The 12,546-nt window shown below is 43.8% G+C and overlaps 1 protein-coding gene across 1 annotated transcript in view; it reads left to right on the forward strand.

Moving 5' to 3' along the window:
• The window catches only part of Myh13 (myosin heavy chain 13), a 56,072-nt gene that overhangs the window by 21,204 nt on the left and 22,322 nt on the right, over nt 1-12,546 (forward strand). The window contains exons 17-21 of the mRNA XM_032912547.1: nt 7,844-7,961; nt 8,567-8,690; nt 9,405-9,541; nt 9,980-10,235; nt 12,004-12,246. Of these exons, the coding sequence (XP_032768438.1) occupies nt 7,844-7,961; nt 8,567-8,690; nt 9,405-9,541; nt 9,980-10,235; nt 12,004-12,246 (878 nt within the window). The remainder of the gene's footprint in view (nt 1-7,843; nt 7,962-8,566; nt 8,691-9,404; nt 9,542-9,979; nt 10,236-12,003; nt 12,247-12,546) is intronic.

Raw genomic sequence — 12,546 nt, forward strand, 5'->3', positions numbered from 1 at the left:
GTCTCATCAATATGCATGACCTTAAAGTTTTGTGCCTCTGTTCTTTTTTCTTCTTTTTTTCCATCTTTATTAAATTGGGTATTTCTTATTTACATTTGAAATGTTATTCTCTTTCCCGGTTTCCATGCCAACATCCCCCTAACCCCTCCCCCCCCCTTCTATATTGGCTTCCCCCCCCCATCCTCCCCCCATTACTGCCCTCCCCCCCCGAATCCCCTTCACCGGGGGGCCCGCCTTGGAAGGACAAAGGGCCTCCCCTTCCCCCGGGGATCTTACTTGGATTTTCATTGCTTCCTATGCAGTTGGAGTCCAGGGTCAGTCCATGTATAGTCTTTGGGTAGTGGCTTAGTCCCTGGAAATTCTGTTTGGTTGGCATTGTTGTTCATATGAGGTCTCAAGCCCCTTCAGCTCTTTCAGACCTTTCTCTGATTCCTTCAACGGGGTCCCGTTCTCAGTTCAGTGGTTTGCTGCTGGCATTCGCCTATGTATTTGCCATATTCTGGCTGTGGCTCTCAGGAGAGATCTACATCTGGTTCCTGTCAGCCTGCACTTCTTTGCTTCATCCATCTTGTCTAATTGGGTGGCTGTATATGTATGGGCCACATGTGGGGCAGGCTCTGAATGGGTGTTCCTTCAGCCTCTGTTCTAAACTGTGCCTCCCTATCCCCTCATAAGGGTATTCTTGTTCCCCTTTTAAAGAAGGAATGAAGCATCCGCATTTTGGTCATCCTTCTTGAGTTTCATGTGTTCTGTGGGCAATTCAAGCATTTGGGCTAATATCCACGTATCGATGATTGCATATCATGTGTGCTTTTCTGTGATTGGGTTACCTCACTCAGGATGATATTTTCCAGTTCCATCCATTTGCCTATGAATTTCATAAAGTCATTGTTTTTTATAGCTGAGTATTCCATTGTGTAGATGTACCACATTTTCTGTATCCATTCCTCTGTTGAAGAGCATCTGGGTTCTTTCCAGCTTCTGGCTATTATAAATAAGGCTGCTGTGAAAATATGGAGCATGTGTCTTTGTTATATGTTTGTTATATGGAGCATCTTTTGGGTATATGTCCAAGAGAGGTATAGGTGGGTCCTCAGGTAGTGCATGTCCAATTTTCTGAGGAACCTCCAGACTGATTTCCAGAATGGTTGTACCAGTCTGCAATCCCACACCAACAATGGAGGAGTGTTCCTCTTTCTCCACATCCTCACCAGCATCTGCTGTCGCCAGAGTTTTTGATCTTAGCTATTCTGACTGGTGTGAGGTGGAATCTCAGGGTTCTTTTGATTTGCATTTCCCTTATGACTAAAGATGTTGAACATTTCCTTAGGTGCTTCTCAGCCATCCGACATTCCTCAGCTGTGAATTCTTTGTTTAGCTCTGAACCCCATTTTTAATAGGGTTATTTGTCTCCCTGCAGTCTAACTTCATGAGTTCTTTGTATATTTTGGATATAAGCCCTCTATCAGTTGTAGGATTGGTAAAGATCTTTTCCTAATCTGTTGGTTGCCATTTTGTCCTAACAACAGTGTCCTTTGCCTTACAGAAGCTTTGTAGTTTTATGAGATCCCATTTATCGATTCTTGATCTTAGAGATAAGCCATTGGTGTTTTGTTCAGGAAGTTTTCTACAGTGCCCATGTGTTTGAGATTCTTCCCCACTTTTTCTTCTATTAGTTTGATTGTATCTAGTTTGATGTGGAGGTCCTTGATCCACTTGGACTTAAACTTTGTACAGGGTGATAAGAATGGATCAATCTGCAGTCTTCTGCATGCTGACGTCCAGTTGAACCAGCACTGTTTGCTGAAAATGTTATCTTTTTTCCATTGGATGGTTTTGGCTACTTTGTCAAAAATCAAGTGACCATAGGTGTGTGGGTTCATTTATGGATCCTCAATTCTATTGCACTTGTCCATCTGCCTGTCCCTGTACCAATATCATACAGTTTTTATCACTATTGCTCTGTAATACTGCTTGAGTTCAGGGATAGTGATTCCCCCAGAAGTCCTTTTATTGTTGAGGATAGTTTTAGCTATCCTCAATTTTTGGTTATTCCGGATGAATTGTTCTGTCTAACTCTGTGAAGAATTGGATTGGAATTTTGATGGGGATTGCATTGAATCTGTAGATCGCTTGTGGTAAAATGGCCATTTTTACTAATTTTTATTAATCCTGCCAATCCATGAGCATGGGAGATCTTTCCATCTTCTGAGATCGTCTTCAATTTCTTTCTTCAGAGACTTGAAGTTCTTATCATACAGATCTTTCACTTGCTTGGTTAAAGTCACACCGAGGTATTTTATATTATTTGGGACTATTATGAAGGATGCCGTCTCCCTAATTTCTTTCTCAGCTTGTTTCTCTTTTGTGTAGAGGAAGGCTACTGATTTATATGAGTTATTTTATACCCAGCCACTTTGCTGAAGGTGTTTATCAGCTTTAGTAGTTCTCTGGTGGAACTTTTGGGATCACTTAAATATACTATTATATCATCTGCAAATAGTGATATTTTGACTTCTTCCTTTCCAATCTGTATTACTTTGATCTCCTTTTGTTGTCTGATTGCTCTGGCTAGAACTTCGAGAACTATATTGAATAAGTAGGGAGAGAGTGGGCAGCATTGTCTAGTCCCCGATTTTAGTGGGATTGCCTCAAGTTTCTCTCCATTTAGTTCAATGTTAGCTACTGGTTTGCTGTATATGCCTTCTACTATGTTTAGGTATGGGCCTTGAATTCCTGTTCTGTCCAGGTCTTTTTTTTTTTTTTTTTTTTTTATCTTTATTAACTTGAGTATTTCTTATTTACATTTCGATTGTTATTACCCTTCCGGTTTCGGCCAACATCCCCTAGTCCCTCCCCTCCCGTCTATATGGGCTTCCTCCCCATCCTCCCCCCATTTCCCCTCCCCCAACAATCATGTTCACTAGGTGTTCAGTCTTGTCCAGGACTTTTATCATGAAGGAGTGCTGAATTTTTTCAAATGCTTTCTCAGCATCTAATGAAATGATCATGTGGTTTTTATCTTTCAGTTTATTTATGTAGTGGATTACATTGATGTTTTTCCATACATTAAACCATCCATGCATACCTGGAATGAAGCCTACTTGATCATGATGGATGATTGTTTTGATGTGATCTTGAATTTGATTTGCAAGAATTTTATTGAGTATTTTTGTATCGATATTCATAAGGGAAATTGGTCTGAAGTTCTCTTTTTTTGTTGGGTCTTTGTGTGGTTTAGGTATAAGAGTAATTGTGGCTTCATAGAAGGAATTCGGTAGTGCTCCATCTGTTTCAATTTTGTGGAATAGTTTGGATAGTATTGGTATGAGGTCTTCTATGAAGGTCTGATAGAATTCTGCACTGAACCCTTCTGGACCTAGGCTCTTTTCGTTTGGGAGACTTTTAATGACTGCTTCTATTTCTTTAGGAGTTATGGGTTGTTTAAATGGTTTATCTGTTCCTAATTTAACTTCGGTACCTGGTATCTGCCTAGGAAATTGTCCATTTCTTCCAGATTTGTTGAATATAGGCTTTTGTAGTAGGATCTGATGATTTTTTTAATTTCCTCTGATTTTGTTGTTATGTTTCCCTTTTTATTTCTGATTTTGTTAATTTGGACACACTCTCTGTGCCCTCTGGTTAGTCTGGCTAAGGGTTTATCTATCTTGTTGATTTTCTCAAAGAACCAGGTTTTGGTTCTGTTGATTCTTTGTATAGTCCTTTTTGTTTCTACTTGGTTGATTTCAGCTCTGAGTTTGATTATTTCCTGCCTTCTACTCCTCCTGGGTGTGTTTGCTTCTTTTTGTTCTAGAGCTTTTAGGTGTGCTGTCAAGCTGCTGATATATGCTCTCTCCTGTTTCTTTCTACAGGCACTCAGAGCTATGAGTTTTCCTCTTAGCACAGCTTTCATTGTGTTCCATAAGTTTGGCATGTTGTACCTTCATTTTCAATAAATTCTAAAAAGTCTTTAATTTCTATCTTTATTTCTTTCTTGACCAGGTATCATCGAGTAGAGCATTGTTCAACTTCCATGTATATTTGGGTGTTCTTTCCTTATTGTTATTGACCAGCTTTAGCCCGCAGTGGTCTGACAGGATGCATGGGATCATTTCTATCTTTCTGTATCTGTTGAGGCCTGTTTTGTTCCCCATTATATGGTCAATTTTGGAAAAAGTACCATGAGGTGATGAGGAGAAGGTATATCCTTTTGCTTTAGGATAGAATGTTCTATAAATATCTGTTAAGTCCATTTCATCCATAACTTCTGTTAGTCGGTCTATGTCTCTGTTTAATTTCTGTTTCCATGATCTGTCCATTGATGAGAGTTGGGTGTTGAAATCTCCTACTATTATTGTGTGAGGTGCAATGTGTGCTTTGAGCTTTAGTAAGGTTTCTTTTATGTATGTAGGTGCCGTTGTATTTGGAGCATAGATATTTAGGATTGAGAGTTCATCTTGATGGATTTTTTTTCCTTTGATGAATATGAAGTGTCCTTTCTTATCTTTTTTGATGACTTTTGGTTGAAAATAGATTTTATTCGATATTAGAATGGCTACCCCAGCTTGCTTCTTCAGACCATTTGCTTGGAAAGTTGTTTTCCAGACTTTTACTCTGAGGTAGTGTCTGTCTTTGTCTCTGAGGTGTGTTTCCTGTAGGCAACAACATGCTGGGTCCTCATTACGTATCCAGTTTGTTAATCTGTGTATTTTTATTGGGGAATTGATTCCATTTTGATGGTGAGAGATAGTAAGGAACAGAGACTGTTGCTTCCCGTTATCTTCATATTTGGAGGTGAGATTATGTTTGTGTGCTTTTCTTCTCTTTGTTGCAAAACAATTAGTTTCTTGCTTTTTCTAGGGTGTAGCTTGCCTCCTTGTGTTGGCCTTTACCATTTATTATCCTTTGTAGGGCTAGATTTGTAGAAAGATATTGTATAAATTTGGTTTTGTCATGGAATATCTTGGTTTCTCCATCTATGTTAATTGAAAGTTTTGACAGATACAGTAACTTGGACTAGCATTTTTGTTCTCTTAGGGTCTGTATGACATCTGTCCAGGATCTTCTGGCTTTCATAGTCTCTGGTAAGAAGTCTGGCGTAATTTTGATAGGTCTGCTTTTATATGTTACTTGGCCCTTTTCCCTTACTGCTTTTAATATTCTTTCTTTGTTTTGTGCATTTGGTGTTTTGACTATTATGTGATGGGAGGAGTTTCTTTTCTGGTCCAATCTATTTGGAGTTCTGTAGGCTTCTTGTACATTTATGGGCATCTCTTTCTTTAGGTTAGGGAAGTTTTCTTCTATGATTTTGTTGAAGATATTTACTGGTCCTTTGAGTTGGGAGTCTTCACTCTCTTCTATACCTATTATCCTTAGGTTTGATCTTTTCATTGTGTCCTTGATTTCCTGTATGTTTTGGGCCAGTAGCTTTTTCAGTTTTATATTATCTTTGACAGTTGTGTCAATGATTTCTATGGAATCTTCTGCTCCTGAGATTCTCTTTTCTATCTCTTGTAATCTGTTGGTGATCCTTGTATCTCCAGCTCCTTGTCTCTTCCTTTGGTTTTCTATATTCAGGGTTGTCTCCCTTTGTGCTTTCTTTATTGTTTCTATTTCCATTTTCAATTCCTTCACCTGTTTGATTGTGTTTTCCTGTAATTCTTTCAGGGATTTTTGTGTTTCCTCTCTAAGGGCTTCTACTTCTTTACTTGTGTTTTCCTGCATTTCTCTAAGGGAGTTCCTTATGTCTTTCTTAAAGTCCTCCATCATCATGATGAAATGTGATTTTAAATCTAGACCTTGCTTTTCTGGTGTGTTTGGATATTCCGTGTTTGCTTTGGTGGGAGAATTTGGCTCTGATGATACCATGTAGAATTGGTTTCTCTTGCTTGGGTTCCTGCGCTTGCCTCTCGACATCAGGTTGTCTCTGGTGCTACCTTGTTTTGCTATTTCTGACAGTGGCTTGACTGTTCTATAGGCCTGTGTGTCAAAAGTGCTGTAGACCTGTTTTCTTTCAGCCAGTTATGAGAACAGAGTGTTCTGCTTTCAGGCATGTAGTTGTTCCTGTCCCCTGGCTTTCAGCTGTCCCTGTGGGCAGGAACCAGAAGGGCCTACCCCTACTTCTGGGTCCCTGTGTGCAAGGAGCCCTGCTGGCACTAGGTGTTTTCCTTTAGAGTCAGAAATGTGGGCAGAGAGTAGTCTCCTCTGGTTTCCCAGGCGTGTCTGCCCCTCTGCAGGTCTAGCTTTTCCTCCCTCGGGATTTGGGTGCAGGGAGCTGTTTGACTGGGTCTGTTCAGATCCGGGCACAGTCTGGATTGCAGGGCTCCTGCAGCTTGACTGCCCTTATCTTCCTGTGCTCAGAGGCCCTATACAGTTTCCTCTTGGGCCAGGGATGTGGGCAAAGGTGGGTAGAAGTGGCGGTCTCTCCTGCCCTGCAGTCTCAAGATTGCCCACACGTCTGGGCAATGAGCTCTCTCTCCTATGGGGTTTGGGAGCATTATGCCTCTGTTAAAATTAAAAACTCAGTGGATACTAAGAGGAGATGTGAAAATGAAAAAATATAAACCACAAATATTGCATGCTATAAAATCAAGAGAAATGAATACTAATGTGTTACTAAAGAAATAAAGTTTATTTATATATTTAAACATTTCTCTAATATCACCAAGAAATAGAAATGTTGGAAATTTGCCAACAAGAATAACTCATTCTTTGATTAGGCTGGCAGAGAAATTTCAACAGTACCCTAAGACCATGAGAATCTTAAGAGTCCCTTAATGGATTTTTCTATTCAAGATAAAATGAAGCCATTAACTATCGAAAAGGAAAGGAACCAAAACCAGGAGGAAATGAGGGAGGGGGAAATGTCTGTGGTTGCCTGCACAAATCCATCTGGAATTCTGATAGAGATATTTCCTCCTCAGTCTTTTCCGATCTTTCTGCAGGGAATTCCCACCCAGAGAACCTTTGGGCAGCGATGACAGTGTTCTACATTTGCACAGTATGGTGTAGCCACCAGCTGCACAAAGTCTGCCTTAAGGCAACTAAGATGAGCGCTGCTGTTAATGACTAACATGTATCAGGTCACACAAAGATGATACTTACTGCCCTAGGTGTGGCTACAGCTCCAGTCAAGCTATGAAAACTTATAAAGCTCTCTTCAGAGCAACTGGGAACACCTGTAGACATTCTAGAAATTTCTATAAGATGAAGTCAAAGCCACAATGAGCTGTGCCCCTCCCCAGCAAATTTAGAAAGCATGCAGTGAGAAACCACCACGGCCACAGTCTCTTTTCTCTAACCCTCCAGCTAGGCTGGCTACCAAGAGCGGCCTTGGCTTCTCTGGTCCCTCTGCCCCTAATTTTCCACTTGACCCCTGCTTCCTGAGACAGGTGCTGAGCAGATGGCCACCAGGCCCCTACACGCAGCCTCCATCTCCTACCTTCCCTTCTGCCTCGATTTTGTTTCACATCTGGTTTTGCAGGCTCTGCACCTAAGACATTTTCACCCTTGAGCAGAGACAGGAAGTCTCATGAGGTTGTCTACTGGGAAGTCCCAGGCCCTTTCCAAATGCCCCTGCTTTCCTCAGAGCATAGTCTCCAAGGCTTCTGGCAGGATAAATCTCTTATTCTCATGGCCACGGGCTGCTGGAGTCTCCCAGGAAGACTGGGGCAGTTTCCTCTGCGAGGCTTGTTATACAAGTTGCAGTCACTCCTAGAGTCCCATTTGGTGCGAGTATCAACACACTTAAATGCTGTTGATACCAACGAAGTCCATGGTGTCTCAGATCATCAAGACAAATAGTGAAAAGCCACCAATGCCCCACACCCTGCGTTTTCCCCAGGTGTGATGGACCACTACCTGGTCATGCACCAACTGCGTTGCAATGGGGTCCTGGAGGGCATCCGCATCTGCAGAAAAGGGTTCCCCAGCCGAATCCTCTATGCTGACTTCAAACAACGGTAGGTTACCTCTTCCGTATATCTCTCTCCTCTGGGGACAGCTTTTATGGACACACCCCATTCAAAGTACCCTTGGTTGGCAAAATAACAGCTTCTCGGGGTTTTCTATAAGCGTCACTTTGCCACAAGAACAAGCCCATGTCCAATGTGAGTCTTGGGATGTCCGAAGTGGTCTATTGTCACCTGTCACCTGACAGGTTAGGTCTGTCACTTTAAAAAAGGATGTCTCATCATAGGACTGATGGGCACTTGGGCTCTATGATCCTTTATATAGAGGTGCTCTTGTACATTAGAGCATCCCAGCAGCATCTCTTAACCTCTACCCAAAGATGCCGGCTGCAAACCACACGCCACATTTCTGTGCTGTAACCACCAAAGGCACCAGACATTACCAAGTGACACCTGGGATCTGAAGGCAAATTTTCTGAGCTACATGCTCAGTCCATCTTCCTCCTTCCTTCCTGCTTCTGTCTCTGGACTCTCCCTTCTCCCAGACTAGCAGAACAGTATTTACCTTCTTAAGAATGGAGCAGAAGGTTCTAGAAGGTCTGGTCTCGGGTACAAGACCCTGCTGAGAGGTCAGAACCATGGTCTCTTCTCCTCAGGTACCGGATCCTTAATGCCAGTGCCATCCCAGAAGGGCAGTTCATCGACAGCAAGAACGCCTCTGAGAAGCTCCTGAACTCCATTGATGTGGACCGAGAGCAGTTCCGATTCGGCCATACCAAGGTAGGAACAGGTGGCTGGAGACTCCTGCAACCCTGCAGCTAGTTTGGTGCTCAGAAGGAAGGGTCTTTCTCCCTCTGATCAACTTGAACAGCCTTGTCATGCAGCCCAGGCAGAGGAGCCCTGGGACAGTCCCTGGGGGGCTCTGGTTCTGTGCTGATCTTTAAGAGGCAAGAAGCTTAAGTTAGAAAACAGAACAGCAAGCAGGGGAACCCTCATATCCTAGAGGGAGTCAGAAGAGAGACTCTCAAAGGGAAGAAAGAGACTCAGAATGCATAGAACATAGGACAGATTCCAGGGTAGATGGCTTGAGAAGGGTAATTATAACCACAGAAGGATTTCTGGTCACTGTGTGTGCATGCATGTGCCCTCCGCACATATATATATATATATATATATATATATATATATATATATATATATATATATCAATCACTGTCTTGCTCCTATTCTGGGCACAATTTTGCCCTGTGGTTACTCTCTGGGTTTGTCCTGATTGCCTTTAAGTGGGCCCTGCAGAACCAGTCCAGTGGCTAATAAACCTGGAAGCTACTTTAGAGCCCAAGAGGTGCAAATCTGGAGACCTGACCCACTGGAAAGTGAGGCCTGGATGAACTCTGGGTGTGGAGGATGGAACTGGGAAGAAACAGGTTCAGTCCCGAGGCTGACTGAACCTCTGCTGAGGTGATAGCTGGCCTCATCTCTTTTTTAATGCAGGTGTTTTTCAAAGCTGGGCTCCTGGGGCTTTTGGAAGAGATGAGAGACGAGAAGCTGGTGACCCTAATGACGCGCACACAGGCGGTGTGCAGGGGCTACCTGATGAGGGTGGAGTTCAAGAAAATGATGGAGAGGAGGTGAGGCATCTCTCCTACCCACCCTTCCTAGTCAGCGCTAGCAATCACTTCCTGCTTCGTGACTGAGTAGCCATCCTGTGCACTGGAGACAGGGAAATGAACCCCACCTTCCAGTAGTTCATGGAAAGCAGACACATGCAGAGAGAGCTTCAATACCTCACACAGTGGCGTCTTTATAGTTAGACAGAGTTAAGCCCCTGGCCTGGTTTGCATATTGGAGTTGGCACGGAGGGCCCAGCCTTCCTTCTTCTTAATCTTTTTCTGCTGCCTCCAGTGCCCTCGTTCACATAGACTCATGGGTCCTGCAAAGCTTGGGTGTGCCCCCTTCTACCCATCTGAGTTCCGATGAAGAATCTGAGATTTGTCGGGGAGGGTTTCAAATGGAAAACGAGCTAGCCAGTTCTGTGGGTAATTAATCCGAGTCCTGTGGGTGCACAGGGAGGCCATCTTCTGTATCCAGTACAATGTTCGTTCCTTCATGAACGTCAAGCACTGGCCCTGGATGAACCTGTTCTTCAAGATCAAGCCCCTGCTGAAGAGCGCAGAGGCTGAGAAGGAGATGGCCACCATGAAGGAGGACTTCGAACGAGCCAAGGAAGAACTGGCTAGATCTGAGGCTCGTCGGAAGGAGCTGGAGGAGAAAATGGTCTCCCTGCTCCAGGAAAAAAATGACCTACAGTTGCAAGTCCAGTCTGTAAGTTTCTTCTACCGGAGGGTGCAAAACAGATTCCCAGGACAGTGAAGGAGCAGGAAGGCCCCCTTAGCTCTCTATTTAAGAGGCAGTGGTGCCACCTAGTGGTCCTACCAAGTATTGCAGCACTACCCGGTCAGTAGGAGCAGGGCTGTCCTTGATTTCCCCAGACATGTTGACAGAGTAATTTTATGCTCTCTCTGGTCTTCCATAGCAAGCAAAACACCCACTCACACACATAAAATAAAAAACACTTTTTAAATGTTTAAATTCACATTTTAAATGTATCAATAAAAATAAATCACTAAAATTAAATAACCCAACTGAAAACAGAAACTAATTTTCCACACATGATTTTCAATTATGATTATTCTCTGAAAACTCTTTTAGAGAATTCATTTTTACAAGAGAAATTGGGGTATGGATGTAACCACACTCACAGGCCACAATATTCTGGTATCATAATTGCCTTCTCTCCAAGAAATGTATTTTTTCCCTTAATAAAACCCTCAGAGACTTTCCTGGCATCTCCCCTTACCTACAACCATGTGCTCTCCCTTCCTCTCACCCCCTGAGCAGAGTGCTCTCCATGGCAGCACCGCCTTCCAAAGCTCAGAGGACAGGAGTCCTAGAGCCAGGTGGGCGAGCCTCCCGGACTCCCCATTTGTTAGTGGTGGGACTTCAGCCCAGTTAGTTCTCTTGTGTGCCTTCATGTTCACATCTGAAAATGCACGTCACAACATACATACATATAACATGCATACATGCATGCATACATACCATACATAATGAATGTCATAACATACATACATATGACATACATACATGCATGCATACATACCATACATAACGAACGTCATAACACTACTCACAGTGAATGGTTGTCAAGGACTCGGAGGCCTTGACCCATGTCAAGTGCCCAGCGTGTGCTGAGGCATCGAGAGGTTCAGAGAGCACTGGCAAGGAATCTTCTCGGTCTCATTCCATCCATTTCCCTGCACTGTGTGTCTATTGCTTTAAATGCTCTACAATGGGAAGGTGTCAGCTGATTTAGCTTACGAACATGATTAGCCAGTCTCGGTTCCATCCTCAAGATTCACTACGGTCTTCTGGGTCATGGGCCAATTCAGTCACCTCGTCGTGTGTGTGTGTGTGTGTGTGTGTGTGTGTGTGTGTGTGTGTGTGTGTGTGTGTTCCCATGTGGAGAGGTTTAACGAGAGAAGAGTAGAAGAAGAGAGGAAAGGCGGCCAGCCATGGGCCTATGGAAGGGGGGATGGGAGCAAGAACAGAGAAGAACAAAGAGCAAGAGGGGGAAAAAGAGGGTAAGAGGGAATAAGAGAGCGTCGTGTGTGTTTTTAATCTCCTGGTTTGTTGCTGGAGGAAGCCCAGCCAAGGACACATGGATGGCCCCCTTCTGTTGAATGTTAACAGGTAGCAAGTAGACTTTCAGAAACACCAATCTGTTCTGTCTAGCACGGAGGACATGGATCCCGTGGTATTCGACTGACGGAAGAGGCTTTCTTGTGTACAATGAACCTGAAACTGCATGAGTGCCTTCACGTGAAATTACTTTGAGTGATTGGCTGTCCATGATGATGCCCTCAGTGGTTAAGAGAGCACATAGGTGACATCTGTGTAAATGCCTGTGTGCATGTACACCCAGCCTACTCCTCAGCTCGGCTTGGGTGTTGGCTTTTTAGAGGGTCAGGTCCTTTCTTCCCAGGGTTTACAAATAATTGACCGGAACTCACAGTGACCCCGGCTCTTTCAGGAAACAGAGAATCTAATGGATGCGGAGGAACGGTGCGAGGGTCTCATCAAAAGCAAGATCCAACTAGAGGCAAAGGTCAAGGAGCTGAATGAGAGGCTGGAGGAGGAGGAAGAGACGAATTCCGAGCTGGTTGCCAAGAAGAGGAACCTGGAAGACAAGTGTTCTTCTCTCAAAAGAGACATCGACGACCTGGAGTTGACCCTGACTAAGGTTGAGAAGGAAAAGCACGCCACGGAGAACAAGGTGGGTGCACCGCAGGCTTTCCACCAGTCCTCACTCATCACCTAGAAGTGGGAGGCGGGAACTGGGGCCAGCCTGGTCTACAGAACAAGCAGCTGCCAGTAATGACGCCTCGTCCTTGAGCTCCCCTTCACAAGCTCTCTTCAACTCTGGGGCTCTTGCTAACTTGTGCATTTCCTTGACAGCAAGGATTGGATACAGGCACCCTCAAGCTTTATTAGAGGGATGTAGAGAAAGCCAGTTGGCATTACTTAGTCCAATTAGGAATCTAGTGGCTAGAGAGACAGCTTAGCAGTCAAGAGC

The sequence above is a fragment of the Rattus rattus genome, chromosome 9 (genome assembly GCF_011064425.1).
Source record: "Rattus rattus isolate New Zealand chromosome 9, Rrattus_CSIRO_v1, whole genome shotgun sequence".
Classification (NCBI taxonomy): Eukaryota; Metazoa; Chordata; class Mammalia; order Rodentia; family Muridae; genus Rattus; species Rattus rattus.